The sequence below is a fragment of the Gymnoscopelus microlampas genome (genome assembly GCF_963454915.1).
Source record: "Gymnoscopelus microlampas genome assembly, chromosome: 8".
In the NCBI taxonomy this organism is placed as follows: Eukaryota; Metazoa; Chordata; class Actinopteri; order Myctophiformes; family Myctophidae; genus Gymnoscopelus; species Gymnoscopelus microlampas.
Genome location: NC_139945.1, coordinates 45,649,351 through 45,671,945, shown reverse-complemented (window position 1 = coordinate 45,671,945; position 22,595 = coordinate 45,649,351). Strand labels below are relative to the sequence as shown.

General features: G+C 43.0%; 1 protein-coding gene across 2 annotated transcripts in view; it reads right to left on the bottom strand.

Moving 5' to 3' along the window:
- The window catches only part of abhd15a (abhydrolase domain containing 15a), a 47,143-nt gene that overhangs the window by 6,543 nt on the left and 18,005 nt on the right, over window positions 1-22,595 (bottom strand). Inside the window, exons 2-3 of one of the 2 annotated variants that reach the window (XM_084065033.1) lie at window positions 19,434-19,786; window positions 10,917-13,878 (exon numbers count right to left, since the gene is read on the bottom strand). In XM_084065033.1, coding sequence (XP_083921159.1) covers window positions 13,224-13,878; window positions 19,434-19,786 — 1,008 coding nt within the window. In that variant the 3' untranslated portion in view covers window positions 10,917-13,223. Of the gene's footprint in view, window positions 1-10,916; window positions 13,879-19,433; window positions 19,787-22,595 lie in introns of those variants that run through there. The other variant, XM_084065034.1, reaches the window with a different exon arrangement.

The window sequence follows — 22,595 nt, the reverse complement described above, 5'->3', positions numbered from 1 at the left end:
TGCACAGAAATACAGTAGATGTACAAATATGCTCACACACACACACACACACACACACACACACACACACACACACACACACACACACAAGTGCGAGACCACACAAACACACACATGCGTGCAACACACACAAGACTTATTCTTTCTGACAGACCCTTTCACGGACTAATTACGAGTAAAATTAGCACATACTACAGTAGTGGATATTCTGAGCTGTATTGCGGAGATGTCGTTCCCTTGCAGAGAATGGCCACACCCAAGTAACGTGACAGTGGAGGAATTTGCTAAAGGCTAGCCACAAATATTTCAAGCTTGAGTCAAAGATACTTGTACGTCACTAGCTGAGCAGATGAGAACAGAAAAGAGAGTGGATGCAGGCCAACTGATAAAGGTCAGATGTTTTACTGAATATTTGACATTCATGGAATAGATGTCTTTCAGTGTTTTTAAATAAACATCAGCAGGGTAGCGAGTAAAAAGGCTGTTGAAATGTTGACACAGTATGAGATCCTTCTCTAAAACAATTTACTCTTTCATATTTGTATTCATTCCACTCATCTAAACACTTGCATGCCAATGTTAGTGTCATGCTCTACCCATTTACCTTCACTAGACCTGAAGATTTCTTATTAGAGAGTTGTGGGCTTGGCAGAAAGGCAGTTTGTGCTCTTTCCAACCACCTCAAAATTTTAACAGTAAGAGTCCTAAAAAGTCAAGCTCATGTTCAGTTTATTTGCTAAATGCACAAGAATACAATAGGTACCAGTCATTGCTGGCAGGTAAAAGCTTTGATTTAAAGCCTACTTATGTGTGAAAAATTATAACTGTGAAAGTAATGCCACTGTGTTATGGAAAACGTTCCCTTGCCATGTGTCAGGTAACACATTAACTCTTAAAATGATAACTGTAGCAACTTCAAACTTTGATTTGTGCACATGGTTAACAATTTCAATCCTACAATCAAATTAATATTTGGTAGAATTGCAGCTCTCAGTCAGTTTAACATAAGTGCACTACTGCGATGTGGAGTGAATATAGATTCAAGCTGGGAATTATGTCTTTGTCCCTATTTTTGCGGCTATTTTTTCGGGCCTATCTTTTAAAGAATGAAAAACTATTAACGCGTCATCTAATAAACCCCAAATTTGAATGCCCATGTTGGGGGCCTTTATACACCAGTGGTTCTCAAACATTTCCAAGTCAAGAACCTGAAAATACTTTGTTCCAAGGACCTCATAAGAGATTTGTCTCAATTTTGTTTGAGAGTAGCGCCACGTCACATTTGTGACGTGTCACGTGACGCTCCACCAATCCGTGATGCCGACGGTTTGGGTTGGCCAATCAGGGAAGCCAATGCATTTAGCCTCTTTCTCAGATCCGCGGGTCAACAGATGCAGATTTTTGTGGTTTTCGGTTCTCAGAAACTGTTCGAAGTCCGTCCGAATTGCCATTCCGCTCTGCACACCTCGGGGTCATATGAGACACACATGCCAAATTTACACCGGGACAAGTTTTGGGTGACACACCCAATTATTGTAAAGATAGATATCGATGTCAGTTTGGACATCGATATCTATCATCTTTTACATTCCTGCCCTTATTTGTGTTCCCAATCTGCCCCTGTACGAACATAGCCTACTTGACTGAGTGCCCCTTTCTGTAGTGCAAGAAATGTTAACTAATAATAAGTATGCTTTCAGATGACACTTGAACCCCAACGGGCAACGGCCCCTGTTCTGGGGGGAACATTTGCCAGAAATAGACGATCTACAAGTTCACAATGCACTACAACACCACACGTTGTGATATTGTAGATCTGCTATTACTGGCGAAGAGATTCGGTGTAGAATGAAACAACAGCAGACTAAGTACAGTTGTAACTCATGTCTGTTTCATTAAGAATAGAGGGTTTAAGTCGTTAACCAGTTGATCAAGTCAAGTCAGACTTATCTCTTTTGTCCTGTGTCAAAGCCATATGGTTTAGGCTACTGGTAGACTGCACACGCCCACATCCTGCAGAGCTATTGTGTGCACAAACTGAGACATGATATGTACCGATGATTAACCATTTAAACCCTCTATTCTCAATAAAACAGACCTGAGTTGCAACTGTACTTGGACCGCTTTTGTCTGTCAACACTAAATCTCTTTTTCAAAAATAGTCGATCTACAAGCTCATAACGTGTCGCGTTGTGAGCAGCTATTTTTGGCGAATGTTCTCCCCAGAATATGAATGCTGGGGTACAATAAGTTAAGCCCGACACAATGTCATATGACGGTGTTTTGCGGCGGAAATAGCAGGTCTACAAGCTCGCAAAGCATTATGGGAGCTTAGGGATCTGATATTTCCTGCAACAGCCACTGCATGTGGATCCCGCCCCCTTTTCTTCATTGGCTGTTGATTTGAATCAGAACGCAGTGGCCGCGCCCCTGCTGTCCAAACTCCGAGGCAATGCCTCCCAGACTAGGTTTTCATAGACATGGTTGCTTGTTTCTCTCGCAGAATCTGGCAACACAGAGAGCCCTCGCTTGGTGTTGTTGTCACACTTCTTCTCTGCTACATGGCTACTCCCAGTCGGGCCAAGACCAAGGGGCAAGGCTTGGATATTTACGATGAGGCCAACACGGAAGCTTATGAATGGCCAAAGTGGCGCTGTTTTACCCTGCGCCGACCTGAAGTGTCAGAAAGAATTTATTTTAGCGCAAGTGAATGGGTTTTTGACAAACTTTAGACTAGATTTTCTTACCGTAATAAAAATTGTCATAAATTCTATATGCTTCCAGTCGCTAGTTTAAAGTCTCCTTTCAATCATCATGATATGCGTTTTGCTAAATTATGGTCCCATTTATTCTAAAATTGACGATAAAGTAGGCTATGCTCCAGGAGGGGCGGGATGATTTGATTGACAACCTACACAACCAATAGCATTCATTCCCCACCCCCGCTCTTGATTGACAAGCTACCCAACCAATAGCATTTTTGGGGGTGTTTTCCGGTTCGCTGGTCACGTGTCTGGTCTCAACCAATAGCGTTTGAGTTCCGGACGTGGCCAACTGTATATATTAACGATGGAGGAATGCATGTTCCAGAACTATCGGCTTCATTTTCGTTCTGTAGAAAGCAGGGGAGTGGCTTTGTCCATTCTTTTTTACAGTCTATGGCCAAGACTGAACATGTTCGGTCGGCTCTGGGTCGGCTGAAAAGGTCCCCGACGATATCGAACGCTTCCCGACGCCAAGTTGGCCCAAAATCGGTGCGGTGGAGAGTCACCTTAATGGACTGTGACATCAAAGTCCAGGGCCAATCACAGATTACTTTTCAGCCTTATTATTCAGAAAACCCCAGACCACAGAAAATCCACTGAATGTTCAAAGTTCAGTTTTTTTTGGTCTAATTGAGGTAATAAAACCCCCCAAAAAACATAAAAAATAAAAAAAGTGAAAATGAACCATAGAACCTTTAATATAGACAGTTCCCAATTAAAAATCTGTAGCCTACAGTATGTATGGAAACAAGTGGCTGGGCCAAAATTATATTTCTGTGACTTGGCAAGTATCTATTTAAACTGCCTGCTAAATTTATTCACCATGTGCTGAGCCCTAACTTTAACTTAAACGAGGTTCTAAATATAAGGGCAGTTTCCGAGCCAAAAGCAGATATAGCTGCGTCATTGTGTCAGTGTCTCACCCCTTGGGGAAGTTAGGCCATGGAACATTCCAGAGAGAAAACATGTTGCTGCTGCCCCCTAGTGGTTGCTGGGTTGTTGGGTGAGGTCTCCATGACAACGTTAAATGGCACGATTGGATGAGATGAATGGCAAGTAGGTCAAATGCAGTGGTGGAAAAAGTACACATTTTGTTGTGTATTTATTTATTTTCTACTTTAAGCACGTAACCCATTTTCACCTTATCTTCATATAATTGGTCCTCACTGATGCTCATTACAAAAGGCACATTTCCTGTCTACTCAGGAAACTACTACTCAGGGGAGGGCTGTGGACAATTCAGAAACCTGCCTACCAATTACATCATCGGTAGGCAGGTTTGGTAATTTCAAACAAGTTTTTAAACATTCACACAAGAAGAATAAGACTGTAGTTTTCCCCATCGATGATGTCATTTGGTAGGCAGGTTTCTGAACTGTCCATAGCCCACCAATGAGACACAAAGTGATATATAGACGGAAATTGTACAATCTCTTAATGAACATTACTGAGGACCAATTATAACAAGATCAGGTAGAAAATGGTAAAGTGCTCCTTTAAGTGAAAGTAACAATAATACAGTGTAAAAAATACTGTATTTTGTACATTGTAATTTATGTAAAAGTTATGCAGTTAAAATATGACTTCTGCAGTTAAAATCTGAAATGTACTTAAAGTTGCAAAAGAAAAAGTACTTATTATGCACAATTTCCATTTCTAAATCATATATATCTCATGTTATTAAGATCATTAACCACTTAAGCCTGAGCCTTGCCTCACTCCTGTCGGCACGAGAAAGGTACTGGTCAGTTGCGGAGCGTGTATCTTGCAGGTCATCCCTTCACAGGAGTTCCTGATGATGTTGCGCAGATGGTCTGCCTGTCCATACTGTCAAAGGCCTTCTCATAACCAATACAATAAAGCAAGGCTGCTTGTTGTTGTCACCTTTTCTGTTCCTGTTGGCCATCGACTCTACAGCACAGAAAGTAAATGGCATCCAGTGGACACCTTGGACACAGTTGGATGACCTTGACTTCGCTGATGACCTGGCCCTTTCCAACACCCAACAAAAAAGTAAACTCAACTCTGGGTGACTCTGTGATGTATTGGCCACACTCTTTGCAAGCTTGCATCTAATATCACAATATATGCTCTGTTCTAGAACCCATACATGGGGACAGCTGGAGAAAATGACCCAGGACCGGGATGCCTGGAGACTTCTTTACGACCTATGCCCAAAGTTGGGCAACAGGTGTCTAAGTAACGATTTAAGCCCTATTTTATACTTTGAATACTTCTGATACAAGCTCACAACACGTCGCATCCCGATACATTGTGGGCAAATCTGCTATTTTTGAAAACATGATTTCTGATTAATTTCATTTTATTATTAATAAGCTAAATCTGCAAATGAACTAGTCACTAAGGCTGTCAAACAATTGCAGTGGAGTAAAAAGTACAATACCTGCCTCAGAGATGTAGTGGAGTAGAAGTACAATGGAAATATTCCAGTTAGATACTTTCCACCAATTAAAAACGTCAAGTAATCATTATACTGTGGTCAACAGGAGAGCAGACAGACCTCTTTTATGTACTCTTGTGTTTAGGAGTGTACAACAGTGAGGAATGAAGATTTCAGAGCATAGTCAGTGCTGTGGTCATTTTTCAGAAACGTCATTCTTTATTTCCACCAAATATGTTTGCTCTGGTTGATTTAAGAGACAGACAAGACAAGCATGTATAACATATCAGGATATTTTTTGCCGACACTTTCACATGAATGAAGGCAAATCACTCATATTTAATATAACATTAGTATAAAAAGTAATGTTGCCTTTTATATAAAACTTGTGTTATCACGGTTATATAGATAAATAGGAACTAAGGCCCTGTTCAGACTGGCAGCCCAAATCCAGCCCAAATCAGATTTATGGCCTGTCCAGATTGGAGTGGCATTGTTTTTATGCAGTCTCAACAGCAAAAAAACAAACTTGGAAACTCATTTTTGCAAATCAGATTTGAATCACATTCCTTCAGACTGCATAAGACCAATCCGACTCCAATCTGGATGGGAAATCAGATTTGGTCTGGATTTGGACTGGCAGTCTGAACAGGGTATAGGCCCCTAGAATACTACGTTGGTTCCATTGATCAAAGCCAGAACACGATCAGCATGCACTGTGTTTAACAAAATCTGATTCAATATGATTGATCGTTAAAATAAACATGCTCTGAAAATGTACTGTGTTAAGTGGTTAGATGGGTGGGCTGCCTATGCTTTTGAGATTTTCAAGAAGGCCCTGATCCAGAAAGGTTACTCAATTGCAGTGTAGGCTTTTTACTGCCTTTCCCCAGAGCACCCACTAGATGGCGACCCTGACTAAAGACACATCACTGATCTGCCATGTCAACAGACAGGTATTAAAGTCCATGCTTACTATCTGCTGACAAGTAATTTCCAAAAAATATTCCTCCAGAATATACATTTCAGAACATGCATTTCTCAAGAAATATTCCTTAAAAAACATATCTTTTGACCCGGTCCAGATCCTACTCACTGTGTACCACAGGTTACAAGCAAAAAAACACACAGGGAAAAGAAAACATTAAAGTTTTATAACCTACATACACATAACTCCCTTCCTTGGCTTGTTTATAAATATGGCCTAATGTCAAAGTCCTCATTGAGTCCTGTTGGTGCCATAGTTTTGAGATAATGGATCCACCATACTTCCCTCCTCAGTAGGAGATTATCTATATCTCCCCCTCGTCTTGGAAGATGCACTTTCTCTATTCCTAAAGATCTTAAAGGACAACTTTAGTTTTTTACAACCAAGGTTTATATTTTAGCTTGTAATTAAAGTAAATAAAATGTGAGTGTTATTTTTTTTTAATTTACTGCTTTCTACAGTTTTGGCAATTTTTGCGATATTTTTTACAGTGGGCGGGGGCATTCTGTCCGTTGGCTAAATTTGCCTTTTTTACACAATAAAAAAGGTCCTGTGGTCTTTGATGGCCAGATGTGAGTTATTGGGGGCTAGAAGAGCTACTGTAAATAATAATAAAGAAAACACTGGGTTATTGTGTAAAAAAAGACATATTTAGCCACCGGACAGAATGCCCCCGCCCACTGTAAAAAAGATCGCGAAAATTGCCAAAACTGTAGAAAGCAGTAAATTTAAAAAAAAATAACACTCATATTTTATTTACTTTAATTACAATCTAAAACATAAACCTTGGTTGTAAAAAACTAAAGTTGTCCTTTAAAGATGAGTTCTAGAAATATTTTGTAAAATGGAAAAGATGAAATGTTGTCTTTTGATAAGTTGTCTTGTGACAAAATGTTTATTAAGTCTTGGTACCGCCCCTGATCACCAGGTGGGGCTGGTAACCAAAATCATTCATTCTTGTATAAAAAGAGGTCATTTCCTGTTTTCTTGTTTATACTTGAAAAAGACCGAAAGGGTCGAAACGTCGTATCAGCTGTCTGTTTGAAATAAAACCTGGAGCATTAAAGTGAGTTGCGAGCCAAATCTTTGCCTTATTACTACTGTTTCTACAGTTAAAGCTCAGCACCAAGGAACGGAGGATGTGCGTTATTTGTGTTTCTCCTATTGTCATGCCATGCCAGCTCTGCCATGAATTTCATTATTAAATATTTATTTGAAGACAATTTCAATTTCAGTTAAAGTTTTTAAAATGATTAATTTGCCAGTAGTGACAGTCTTTGTGTTATAGTGTCAGTGTACAATACATTATCTGGCTCGGGCTCCTGCATGGTTCAGGGCCTCATTGGAAAGTTTTCAGTGTCAGAGATGCTGACACAGGACACTTTAGAGCACAAGGACAATTTGACAGGTACAGCACCCTGAGGATTTGCCTAGTCATGTAACCATAGAGAAATCCAAACACCCGTCCCAAACATATAGAACTAGAACCGAGCAGAATGGATCATAACCCACCTCTGTAAAAATCTGTCAACTCTCTGTAATAGGCTATTATCCATCCAGAGTTCCAGACCATCACAGCACCTGAGTGGGGTGATCAGGTTATTTATTCCTAAATAAATAAATAAATAAATGTCAATCAGTTCACTTTAATCAGTTCACTGAACTCAATCTTCATTAACGCAGGCCGCTGGACCCGAATTGAATAACCACAGTATTAAAGGGCAATCCAATATTAACAGCTTAATTGGGCAGAGGGCAATAAAAGCTGACTTTTGGTGCAAAGAAAGATTCCCCCCTGAAATGTGAAAAATCTACCCTGTAGTGTACAGTATAAAGACCTCGGCATTAAATGTTTTATTTTGTCAGCAAAGGGGCAAGGCGTCTAGAACTGGATTGGTCTATATGGTATCTCTGTCCCTCTGTATCTATCTCTGTCCCCACAAAAGTAGATCAATCACAGCCAACCACACAGATCACACAGACACATTAAATTATAATATGATCCTTTATTTTGTATTAATTCAAAAAACACTATAAAGTGTCAGTGTCTTATACAGTGCAATGAATTAGAATAAGCACTAACAACAATAATATGGAATGAGGATCTTATCAATATGGGATTAACTAGAAACTAGTCAGAAATTCTGGGGAACATTAACCCCAAGATACGCTTTAATATGAAATTTATCAAAACCAAATATTAATCCTGGCATACAATTTCAGAATGACTAAGGGGAAAAAAACGCAAGACCTTTTGATACAATGATTCAAAGAACTCTGCTAAAACTATGTATTATTATTAGTTTTTAATCTACTCTTTACCCCAAGAAAGGGTCTTATGTTGTTGCCGATGTTTTATGTTTTGCCTTTGCTATTGTTATGTCACTAGAGGTTCGGACTTCTAGAGTTCGGTTGATATGTGCAGTACTGTATGTACAGTATGTGTGCTTTTATGCAGTTGTTGCTACATTGTAAAGTGTGTGTGCAATTGTGCCTGTGTACATTTGTGTGCGCTGGCATATGTGCTTGTGCACGCAAGAAAGAGAATGCATGTGCGTTGTGTGTGTGTGTGTGTGTGTGTGTGTCCGCATGCGTACGTGTCTGCACACACGTGTGTGTGTGTGTGTGTGTGTGTGTGTGTGTGTGTGCGTGCGTGCGTGCGTGCGTGCGTGCGTGCGTGCGTGCGTGCGTGCGTGCGTGCGTGCGAGCGCGCGTGCTGGTCATAGTGGTTCATGGGGTGATGTGCATGGAGGCACAAAGTGGCCCTGACAGAGATGTCTTGCCTTTAGGGAGGAAAGAACATTGGCAGTAATCAGTGCTATGCTGCCCACCTTATTGTTTTTTATCTTTGAAAATACTGACAATTTGTCTGCTATAACCTAGTCAAAGGCACATGTTTACTGCTGAAATCAGCTCACTTGTATAAACCACCTCAGGAAATTCTGAGAGTGGAAACTTCATCCTGTTTTGCATTTGTGTTTCATTAACTCTGACAGCAGAGCAGCTAATAGGAGTCATGACGCATCAGTGGTTTCAATTAATGTAATGGTTTTCTTATCGCACATGGAGAAATGGAACTGTAAAGAAATATCGTTAGGCTTTGATTTTCCTAAGATTTGACTTAGCTTTAATGATTAACCTTCATTATATTATTTGTTTTTATTCTGTAACTATTGTTTTCAACATTTTAGGGCGTAACAGCTTAACCCTATACTTGGTTGACCATATTCCCAAGGGCTCTATACTACGCCCCTCCTGTTTTTCTTCACAGAAAATAGCTGATCTAAACTTGTAAATCTACTATTTTTGCTGAATATTAGCTTGAGATTAGGGATGCTAGGGTTATAGTGGTTAAAGAAAAAAAGAAGAAGTCTTTAGATGAGTCAATAGTACAACAAAACAAAAACAAAAACTAGAATGGGGAGATGAGAGTAAAAGTAGAGAGTGATTGCACAGTTTCTTATTTGGGGTAGTGAGTCCACAGTCAGGGGCACCACCGGTACTAAATATTTCACGTGTCCAACCTTGCTTACATCCAGCGAGGCCAGTCAAGAAGACTACACTGCTATGAATAATGACAGAGTACAGGTGTGATAACAAGTGTCATATTTACCACTCATTATTTTATTCAAATATTCTGGCCTCAAACAATGGCCATGTTATCATGCAGGGAATCAGGTCCAAAAGAGATGAATGAAGTAAAAACACTTTGTAATCCAGGAAAACATTGGGTCTTTGCTATTGTTGACCATGTGCCACATTTTTGGGGGAAGGTTGACACTCCTGACTGTGCTGCACTGTCAAAATAATCCAGAGGGTAAGATAAGACATTACCAACAAAAGACGTAATCAATGTTTTTGTGTTGTTGTCATTCGTGTGTGTGTGTGTGTGTGTGTGTGGCAGGTGTGCAGATATGACCAAATATGGACATGTGCAAGTCAAGGTTGCTGGCAATGGTTTCTGATATGTCTGACATCAAATGTTCATATATGGAGATCCCCGACATCAGCGCAAATTGTTGCATTGTTAAGCAACGGTTATGCTCGGACATGCTTCACGTCACAGTACGGAAATCAGTGTTGTTAGGTAATGTTTGACATCAGCACAAATCACTGGTTAGGCACTGGTTTCTGTTGTATGAGAAGTCAGACGCAAGACCATGTAAAGAAGGAAAGACCATCTATGTCACCTTCTTGATCCCTCAATTTCAGCTGGCAGATTTGTTGCACTGGGAGGCAAACTGGAGCCAAACATTCCATGGAATGCATTGAAGTCAATGATAGCCGGGTGGACAAGCGTATGAATAAACACTATCTACTATTCTGAATGATTGCGACCGTGTAAAAGTATCTGGTAAAATAATAATAAAGACATATCACAAATTGTTTCCCACCATCTTGTTTTTATCACAGAGTACGTTTCTAAATGTGCAGTATGGGCCATTATCACGAGACTGTCAATTATTGACAGCCTGTCAGCCAATTCTCGCGATGACAGTTCATACTGCCCAGGCAGAAACCAACTCTGTGCTCAATACAGTTATACTCTATAGTTGGCACATCGAAAAAGAGATCAGAAAACAAACCCAGCTCTCATTGACTTCAATGCATTCCATCAAAACTTTGCCTCCAGTTTGCCTCCCAAGTGTGTGCCAAGTGTGTCAATGGCTTAATGGATAGAGATCTGCGAGGACAGACACTGCGGTGGATGTCTCTGCATCCGATCAGCAGTGATACACACTTCAGTGTGGCATGTCCCTGCATATGGTTTTACATTATATATCTTAGTAACATATAGTTACACTATGACAGTCACGGTTCTCAACTGGGGCCCCCCCAAAATAATCATATTTGAACAATAATCATATTTGAACAGGGGACCCTCCAAAAAATAATCACATTTGAACTGGGTACCCCCCCACCCCCCCCTGACAAGCAGTTGAGGCATTACATTTAGTTGACTCGGTTCTACAAATATTGTGAAAATAGCAGATCTGCTAGCCTGGAATCCAAACTGATAGCTACGTCTTAAGTTTTTTCTCTCACTTTGCTTCAGTCTGGTAAGCCTCCTATCTCCATGCACAAACAGGAGAAAACGGCCTGTGGCTTCTGATTGGTGTGTGGGGCGGTGGACCAGTGTTGTCCAATGTAAAACTCAGTCACTTCCTGACTTGCCTATGTATTGAAATACGAGTCAAATACCCTGGCCAAACTGAGTAGCGAAGTGAGAAAAAAACGAACATAGCGAATAAGTCTGGATTCCAGGCTACAGATTTTACAGCTTGTAGATCAGTTATGTTCACAATGTTTGCCTCTTTGTTATATTATTTGACAATTTGGCCAATGTTTGACCAGTTTTTATAGCCTATAGTTTGTTGATTACTTTTGATGCAGTAATGGTCTTTTTTTTTAGCGGCGCTAGCCGGATCCTGCTCTATACCTGACTTTGTCCGTGTTCAATGTATCAAGGCGCCGCTACCTTCACACAGGGTGTGATTTTTTCTTTTACGTTTAAAAAGGTCATTTGGGGACCCCCCTGGGGGTCCTGACCCACAGGTTGAGAACCACTGCACTATGAGATATTGATCAGTAGCCTACTCTGTTTCACCACAAACTCTATTTTTTTTAGAGCAAAATTAATCAACTTTCATGTACGTCTGCAAAACATTTACTTCAGTGTTCTTTATAGCATTGTGCATTCATTATTCTTGTCTCAGTTTGAACATTTTATTTAGCACATTGAAGAGTTTGATGTTCAAAAACAATGCAAGAAATATCTTGTTGACAACCAGAGCATGACAGAGCATTATCTCTGAAATGTGAAATAAACTATATACTGTAGATATAGGTTTTGTACCACTGATCAGCTTAATCCATATAAATAGTGGATTTAATGGTGCAGTGGTTCTCAACATGTGGTCCAGGGACCCCCAGGGGTCCTTGAGGGGATTCCAGGTGATCCTCAGCAAAATGACCCAAATGGACCCTTACAGGTTTGTAACACTCAGTGCAGTGTACAAATGGAACCAAATAGACCCTTATATCAAATGCTGGTCTGTGGCCTAATGTATATCAAGCTGAGAATAACTGCAGTGTAATTTCTTGGTTTAGGACTCCTGAAAGGGATGCCTTAGGCTGACTCTTAAACATTGCTGACAGCCTTGAATCCATAATCCCGATGTGAAACCATTCAAGCCTTTCTATAAATTATAGGGAAAACCCTGGAACATCTCATAACCCTAGAATTATGAGATGGGAAACCCCACAGAGCAGTTCCACCCAGTAAAATGTCATAATCCCAAGATACAGATTTTCCTTTAAAATCTTTACAGGTGGTCTTCACACATAAATACCAGTAGTCTGGGCATAGGGATTCATTTCCAAATAAAAAAATAGAACAAGACAAACTTACCTCTTGATAGGGATGCTATGAATACACCACTGTACGTGAAAACCTGACAAAATGTAACATTTAATTCAAACTATACTTTTTTTTTCTTGGATTAGTTTTTGCCATTGTACACAAGGCACAGGACATTCAATTGTTTATCAGCCATCCTAGGCAATAATATAAAACACTGACAAAAGGTAAAATCCTAAATAATGGTGCAGTGGTCTTTATAATAATACATCTGTGCAAGAGGCATGAATGTCACAATAGTCGTCTGCCTATGAAAAGAGGCTAAGGCAGACTGTCCTTCCTTCAAAACAATTGGCAGTGCAGATACTTACAGTACATGGTGGTCTGTAAAGAATTATAGGAGCATATTTAACTCGAAAGCAAAGTCTTTCTCAGCTGTGCTCAGCAGTGAGCTTAATGCCTGGATGCTAGCTTACAGTGTGACTGGATATAATCTTTGTTTAAAACGTCTAACTTGTATGAACAGTGAGTTCAGTATACACACACTTTCTCTTTCCTCATTTTAACTGAACTTAATATTTGACCAAGTACTCCATGATTTTCAGTGTTTCTGTTACCTTGGCTGGGTGTATGCTACATGAATATAAGAATCTGACAATATAAAGAAGCACCACATCTCTCCAAGCCAGGAATGTCCACTAAAACAACTTATCTTGTATAGGACCTCTGCCAGTTGTAAATGGCGTGGATGTTATGGGAACACGCCGGAACTCTTTTACATGTACTGACGCTGCGGTGGCGGAAAGCCCTTGCTCCGGCACTTCCCCCAAACCCCCTCCTCCTTGCCGCTAGCTGCTTAGCTCTCTCCTCTGCCACGAAGAAGTCTGTGGTCGCCCGGAAGAATTCCAGCAGAGCAGTGTGGCTCCACCTTGTCCCGGGATTCCCAGTCACACCACCCGCAATGGCAGCCAAACCAACAGCACCAACCGCGGCACTATCAGTCTGGGTGGGGAAACCGCAATGACCTCCGTGACTTGTTAAGAGGAGAAAGAAATGGGGGTTGGTCTCAAAGAGTTCCAGTGGTAAGGTGGACTGGGTGTTGCCGCGTACCGGGTCATCCTGAGCGCAAACGCTCAGGACGGGAATAGCGACTTCATCTACATCCCTTAAGGGTTCGTTGCGTTCCCAATATGCTTCCCAGGCACTTGAGCTGCTGTTGTTGCTACTGTTGCCCCCCAGCATTGCTACTGGAGCTGTGCCTTTAGGATTAGTCTGACAGAATAATGCTTCCTCCAGGCCCCGTAAGGAACAACTTGAAAATAGCGTGTCTGTCGTTATGGTCTCACCCAGCACTGTCCTGTACCTACACACACACACACACACACACACACACACACACACACACACACACACACACACACACACACACACATTTAATCATTTATTTATGTCCTATAAGAGATACAATACAAGGACACAAATATTACAAGGTGCTGTAAAAATGTACGGTCAGAAAATCATGGACAAATACCCACACACCCTTCAGGGATACAAGTAACAGCGCCTTCGCCATATTTGGCGGCTACTGATAGTAGAAGAGATTGCACAGAATTTTGCAAGCCGTTTAGCTGCTTTTTTGGCATCCCAAGTTGTTGGAAGCAAGTTTTCCCTGAAGTTCAAGTCCAGTCCAGGGTTGTTGTTGTTGATGTTGAAACAGATCCAGCAGGGTCCACTGTAGGTCACTGTAGCTCTCACAGAGGTGAGGGGGTCAGTTATTATGTCCTCAGAGACCCTCACAGTCTCCGAGTCAGACCGGACCTACTCCAGGGAGGGTGCAATACGTTAGTCCGACAGCGCATTCCTCCGACAGCGCAGTGCTCCGACATTAAACAGTAAACCCGAACCAAACCCGCACCCTAACCCTAACCGCACGCGGATGCCACATAGTCGGAGAAAAGGTCTGTCGGATTAACGCATGCCTCCCCTCCAGGGACACTCCAGTTTGGACACAGAGATTGTTCAAGTCGCTATAGTGGGGCTCTGACTCCCTGGCTAACGGGACCTTGCTTCTCCTTAGATCAAGGAACAGGGAAGATCTAGCCAGCTCCCTAACATCAGTGTCATGCTGGTATTAGTCCACAACACATTGGGTACACACAGCCCTCCCCCACTGAGGGTGGAAAATTATATCACAGGTGCTGTGTGTGTTCAGGGCAAACCAGTGCACTTACGTACTAAGCTCACTGTTTGTTGTTCATTTCACTTAGTACGTTCTGCTGGATGTGAACATTGTAGAAGAAGTGTTGTACTTTAGACAGTGCTACTGGTCTAATGGCCTCTAGCCTCATAGTTAAGGTAGAGAGCATCTGTCAATAAAGTCTAACCTAGATGTGAACTTGGACAAGATGATGTTAACTTGTTCCTTCCATTCTCCTGCAATGTAAACTTTATGCCCGAGACAGGTGTATGTCTCATGAAGGGAGAACACACACATGGGTTTTGTGGCTATTCTGAAATCAGGGCATGTATCGGTTTTTGAGTGGGTACCATAGATTTCCTCCGCTCATTCTCTCATACAGAACAGCACATTTTATGTCCTTTACTTCCAGGCCTGACCACTCTAGAAATAAATCTGTTCTGGTGAGCATGTTTTTAATTACTCTCTCTTCCCTGGAAGCCAACTGGACATCATCTGCGTAGCCCTGTACTGGGTTAGGGGAAATCTCACCGTGGGGGGCACACAGACAGAACCATTTTATATACACACACACACACACACACACACACACACACACACACACACACACACACACACACACACACACACACACATTCAGTAAATCAATTCAAAGAGCTCTTTGAGTCTCATATTGCCTGTGAACATTGATTTGTGAGACCTTAGTTTGGTCATGAAGTCTCTAAAAATCAATGGCTTTACATTGATTGACCTGTTGCTATAGTAGCGCACTTATTTTCTCAACCTACTGAGCATTTGCAATCAACAATCAGTTTACCCTTCCATTGTGTTCTGCCTCAATCTCCTCCCCCTTTTTTCTCAATACCCTGCACAATGACTGACAATGTTCTTTTCTTCTCCTTTCTCATCAAGTGAGAAAGTGGAGGATGAAAGTGGAGGATGCATTTGTATAGATTGAGGGAAGAGTCGATCTTGAACAGATGAAGGGTGGATGAACTGTTGATTCCACTAGCTACGCCTGAGAGTGAAGGTGAGGGATTCGGAGTAAGACGAGAACTCTGAGCAACGTAGGAAGCCAAAAAGCAAGCAGGAACACGCTATCAAGGGTCGAGACGATCAGAGGGGAGAAGTAGCCAGGCAGTTGTAAAGGCAGTTGAGTAGTAGGCCGTAAATCTCACGGAGTGTGGATGATGTATGGAGTGGGTGAAGGCGTTGGACTCGAAGGGCCCGGCGGTGGCGAAACAAAGAGGGGGGGTGGGGGGGGCGGGAGGGGGCGGGAGTGCCCTGTCAAGTGTGCAGGTGCACCGTATAGGCGGCTAACAGGTCTGTCTGGAGTGGCTGAACTCCGGTATGTCAACCAGTGAGGTGGGAGGAAGAGGAAACTCCTCAGAATGAAGCTCAAAGCTGCGACTTAACTAGGATGTAAGGCAGAACATATACTTACTATACTACTAGAACGTAATACTTAAAGACTGAGACGGTATCAACGTGTTGGAATAACAATAAAGTTGACCTCCTGTATGGTGTTGATGGCTGGATGAATTGTTTAGAAGAGCTTGTCGTTTGAGGCGTTTAGGGAGAACTACTCGAGGTGTTTGACGATGGCTACAAACACAAACAGTATACAAAAGATCTTTAGTATTAATCCCAACAACATCATTAATCCCAAACAACATCAAGACCATGATCATGAACTATTTTCAGGACATGTACATGTGCTTTGCACTGAAAAAGGTCACTACTGGTTGGCAACAACTAGAAGTAGGGATTGCAATGGGATGCTCCATCTCCCCCATCCTCTTCGTGGCGGCCATCGAGGTCATCCTGATCGGGGCCAGGCAGGTGGTGGGTGGTGTCCGACTGCCTGCAGGTCAGAGGCTTCCCCCCCTAAGGAGCTATATGGATGACATCACTTGCCTGCTACGAACTGCCCCATGCACATCCAGGCTGCTAAAGAGGCTGGACGAGCTGATCGCCTGGGCAAGGATGAAGTTCAAGCCTCAGAAGTCCAGGAGCCTCTCGTTGCGGAAAGGGGAGAGGAATGATAGAGTCGCCTTCACCATTGGCGGGGAAGACATCCCTCTCATCGTGGACCAGCCCATCCGAAGCCTGGGAAGACTATATACATCAGGTCTCTCAGACAAGGACATGGGGAAAACCATTCTTCAGCAGCTGTCAGAAGGCCTGGCAAAGATCGACTCAAGCCAGCTACCCGGAAAGCACAAGGTGTGGTGCTATCACTTCACCCTGTACCCGAGAGTGATGTGGCCTCTGAAACTGTGTGAAGTCACCTCATCAGCGGTAAGCAGGATGGACGCAAAAGCCAACTCCTTCATCCGCAAATGGCTCGGGCTGCCACGGTGTTTCTCAGCAGCTGGCCTATACGGTCGGAACTCACTACAACTACCCCTGAAATCCATCACCCTGGGCTACAGGCAGGAGAAGGCAAGACTGGTGATGGAATTAAGGGACTCCGCCGACAGGACAGTGGCAGAAGCAAATGTTAGAGTTGCGACTGGAAGTAAATGGAGGGCTGAGGAGGAGGTGCAGAAGGTGATGGGCAGACTGCAACATCAAGAGGTCGTGGGCAGGGTCCAAACAGGGCGGGCAGGCCTTGGATGGAGCGACCCTCCTATTCTATGGTCCAAGGCAAACAGGAAGGAGAGGAAGGATCTTGTTGTTGCCGAGGTTACCAGAATAGAACAGGAGGAACTCAGAGTGAAGTCTGTGGCACAGGGGCAGCAGGGGCGGTGGACTACCTGGGAGGATGTCGCGAGTCGAGCAATCAACTGGGCGGACTTCTGGAAAATGCCACAAGGTCGACTCAGTTTCCTCATTAGAGCGACCTACGACACGCTCCCAAGCCCTCGAAATCTCCATCAGTGGTTTGGAACAGAGCAATCCTGTGACCTCTGCGGGACCACCAATGCCTCACTCCAGCATATCCTGTCAGGATGTAAAACAGCTCTGACACAGGGTCGACTTACATGGCGGCACGACCAAGTGCTCAGGAAGCTGGCAGAGGTGCTGGAGAAAAGCCGGCAGGAGGCGAACAACCAGGGTCCATCAAGGAGCCAACATGGGATGCACTTCCACAGGCAGGGGGAACCTGCAGAACACTCTAGCAAGAGATTACCACCCTCCAAGCTGTTAACACCAGGGGTGGAGTGGAAGATGGAAGTGGACCTGGGTAGACAGATCCAGTTCCCACAGGAAATCTGTACCACCACTTTAAGACCCGACGTGGTGCTGTGGTCAGCAGCGGTGAAGTCAGTACTGCTGGTTGAGTTGACAGTGCCATGGGAGGAGGGTCTGGAAGCTGCCTACGAAAGGAAGATGGCAAATTATGCAGACCTGGTTGCTGAGTGCAGGGAAAGCGGATGGACTGCGAGGACGTACCCGGTGGAGGTGGGAGCCAGGGGCTTCGTTGGCAGTTCCACGTCACGCCTGCTCAGAGAGGTGGGGCTACGGGGAGCCAGACTGAGCAAAGCCACCAAAGAGCTATCAGAGGAAGCAGAGAAAGCAAGCCACTGGCTCTGGCTGAGACGACGAGACAAGACTTGGGGGGGGGGACATCAAAATAAGTTGAGCTGCAGGGGGTGTCAGGGAGACGTCCCTGTTCACTGCCCCGCCACCAGGAGATGTTCTGGGTAAGGGGCGAAACATCAATGAAAGGTGGTCCCCAGCTGAAGACCCTGCAGCTCAACTGTTTTGGTATGCGGTCAGGTTTAGGCCTGGCTCAGGGAAGCGGACGCCCCTGCCATGCATAGTCCTCCATCGGCACCGCTGGAGGTGCGACAGGCCAAGGCCTAGCAGGTACACCATCATCCTGTATGAAATAATAGAGAACATGTTCAACAAACATGTTCAAATGTAGGAACTACGGTGAGCGTGATATACTCACGGACAGGAGTTATGGACTGGAACTCAACGGATGTTACTGGCACTTGATAAATGTATTAACTCATTCAGTGCCAATGACGTGTAACACATACATCTTTTTCCAAGGCCCAGAGTGCCAATGACGTGTAAAGCCCCTGCATGCTACCAAATGAGGTGGTCACCCTATCACCGTTTAGGTGATAGGGTGACCATCGAAACGGTGGTTTTGATACTAGGCGCTCATAGTCGGGGTGATGTCCTTTAGGATTGACTGCAGCCCCGTCCGATCTAATGTTAAAGGATTTAGAAAAAAAATGTCTTCTCAGCTTTCGTTTTTTTCTGCGTTGTTGGCAAGAACAAGCTATATTCAACAGCCAATGACTAAATAATGGAGGGTCGCGGTGACACGCTTTCTTTCCCCGATAGAAGCAGAGACACTCCTCCGTCTTTTGCGACACTCTGTGTGTTAATCGTCCTGGAGCAAAATATTCTGTGACTCTAGAAAGGTTAGTAAACCTTTAAATGCTCAAAAACGCTGGCACTGGCTGCATACTGTTCTGAAAAACTCTGGCAGTGAATTAGTTAAGCTTATACTTGTGATAATGTGGCCAACAAACTTGAAAGCAATGAATAGCGGAAATAGCTGATCTACAAGCAAAGTACTCTCAACCCACATTCGGTCTGTCATGACGCAGATGAAACAAATCTATGAAGTGATCACAGGTGTATTTATACTGTGGGATATTTATACTGTGGGACAGAGGGTGGTCTCTACTCCTGAACCTGCGTTGAACACAACTTCATTAATCTCCACATCCCTTCTCTTTCCCCCTCTGTACCTGCTTAGGCACATCTTCTGGTACAGCACCACAGCCCGCTGCAGTGGCCAGCACGGGCCGCTCTCAAACCAGCTCTGACAGCGGAACACGGGCGACAAGCAGGCTGCTGCCGTTACATAGCTGGATGATCCGCACTCCCCAAGGTAGGACAGGAGTAGGCCCGAGCCGGTGCTCTCGCTCACCGCGTACAGCCGTCCCGCAGGCTGCCGGTAGCGGATGTAGCGCACAGCTTCGCGGAGGTCCCCGGGGTCACCAAACTGCTGCAGTTTGAGGGTGGTGAGGGGCGTGGAGTTCTGGCTGCGCCGGTTGAAGATGACGGGGAGATAGCCATGGGACAGTGCTGCCTCGCACAGCTGCATGGGGAGAGAAAGGACAGAGAAGAGAAGGATTGGGTGTCCATTTATGCTCAGGTCTTTGAACAGGTCGAGAGTGACCTGTTGGGTGTGTAAAACCATAAAATCATTATCAGATAGAGGTCGTTCATTGCAGTTCTCTAAATTATACTTAAACGTTTCGAAATGGCTGAAGCATAATGTGCACATTTATTGTGATTGTCCGCCATAAAGTTTATTGAGTTGCACATGCATGTACACACAAGCGCACGAGTACGCACGCACGGAAAATGTCATATAGCACATTAAATAATGTGCTATATGACATTTTCTGTGCGTGCGGAGTCTGTGAGTCTCCTACTGCTACACATCATAATGTAATGTTGGTATGGATTATGAGGCCATTAACCTTACATTTGTATATTTGTTTTCCATCTACGTGATGATATAAGCTTTGACAGTACGTAACTCATCACAATCATTTAATCCAAAATCCATCTTATGTAATTATGAGCAATATACGAGAGAGAGAGAGAGAGAGAGAGAGAGAGAGAGAGAGAGAGAGAGAGAGAGAGAGAGAGAGAGAGAGAGAGAGAGAGAGAGAGAGAGAGAGAGAGAGAGAGAGAGAGAGAGAGAGAGAGAGAGAGAGAGAGAGAGAGAGAGAGAGAGAGAGAGAGAGAGAGAGAGAGAGATGCAGCACACTGCATTCAGGAAAGAAGGAGGAGTGAGCACGGAGAGAGCTGTTCAAAAATATATTCAAACCTGTTCCAACAGTTCTACACTGAAATCTTGCAAAAGTATTTACAATACAAACACACATAAATTACCACAAACAATTAAAAACAACAGAAATGGTGAAGAGGGCTCAGGGCAAGCCGTAATTTAAAATCTACATTTACCGTCCAGCCTTCTGCAATAAGCTAACCTACTGTACATGTAATGTACAGTAATGGCTACGGATTGATAGGATCCTCACATCTTTAGTTACAGTTTCAAATATTGATATAACCAGAACAAAGCCCCCTTTGGTGGTTTGGATCCATCCTATGTGAAAGCCCCCCTAATACCTATGTTTTTGGTGACTTTGGTGGAGTAGGTCTTTAAACTGGTGTTAAATAAACATGGCAATTATTCCAAAAGGTTGATTATCAGGTCTTAGGGGCCTCCATCCAAAACCGTGTCAGTTTGGTTGTTTACATCAAAGAGAGCTCCAGTTGAGTTGGTTTCAGACAACCTATTTGTCTATCATAGAAGAATGGTGCTGGACAGAGGAACTGAACTGCTCTCCCAAGGCCTTAAAGAAAACTACTGACCAATTGGCTTAAAACTAAGTTCCTTCTAAGTCTTGAGGATCGTTTTTACGTGTCATAGCAGGATAATGCGTCTGTTTGATTTAGGTATGCCAAAGAACAAGCACTGCACTGACAATAGTTAACGCTCTATTGTTTTATTTGTTTTAGTAAATAAAAGATTTATTTGTCCAAGCTGTATGGTAGAGTATGTTAATATAATTTAACTTATACCATTGGCATAGTTTTTATTTGGTTTCCCTGCTCTTCTATTGAGACATTTAGATCCTGTGTCTAGGTTGGACACAACCTTTGACACAAACTTGTTTATGGTTTGACACAAATTTTGAACTGAAGGTCTCCCCAAAGCAAGCAGGTAGGCTGAATTAGCTCAGTAAAAATGTCAGCACTTGCGTGGGAGACCCGGGTTCAAGTCCGGGGTAGAACAGGAAAGTTACATAAGGGAGTTATAATGCAAACAAACATTTTGTTTTCAAGAATCTTAAAAGTTTGATGCCCCTGTTTTTGAAGCCCAGTCCAGGCATGCATCTATATTGAGGTAGAGTCTCCCCTCCCACCTGCTTCCTCACTCACACACACGCATGCAAGGAAGCATGCGCACGTGCACACACACACGCACGCACACGCACAGAATGTGTGATATCACACCAGTGTTCTACTTATAAGATGAAAGGCAAAACATGTTAATTGAATACGACTCAGCATCCAGAATAGTTTTTACTGAAGATCAGGATACAGTTTTTGTACCTAAAGTGACTATTACAGTATAATGCCAAATTATAAAATAAATATTTATTTTATAAATACACATTAATGTTCAAGGACAAAACCTAGTGGCACTATGTACTTTAAAGTACTATGGTGTACTATGCATACTATAGTACCATGGATAGTATGATTGTGATTAATAAGATGAAGAGACAGAGTGTCAATTGTCCAGCTTCTTGACAGGTGTGCGTGGCCACAGCTTAGGCCTGATCCATAGACGTAACATACAGTATGTAATTCAATTCTATTCAAGCCTGGCAGGCTGCAGAGAGCACCATGGAATGCAGGAAGAGATAACACGTATCGCTATACATTAAATATTTACAGGCTGAGGACAATCTGCCGTATCTACCACTTTTGTTCACTCTATATTTATGAAGAAAAGGCTTACATGTCTGTATAGGTGATTAGAAGTGCCGGAATATTCCTTCCTTTCTTCATTCATTCCGTCCTGTATTCTAAACATAGTTTTTTTTTATAATTTGTGTTGTAAAAGGTCTACCTCTAACAGGAGAAAGTGAAGTGTCAGTGTGAGAGGCTGTTGGCTTATTTGATTCTAATTTCCGTTATATCGTTATTGTGGCATACAGTTGTTCTGAAATATGACACCCCACTTGCGGATGTTGAAGTGATGAATATTGCTATTGAGAATACATTAAGGCACTGTAAGCTTGCTGCAGAATGAATTTGTGCTGAGCCAGCCGGCGTGTCTTTCTACATATTACGTGCTTTGAATTAGTTCACTTCGAGAG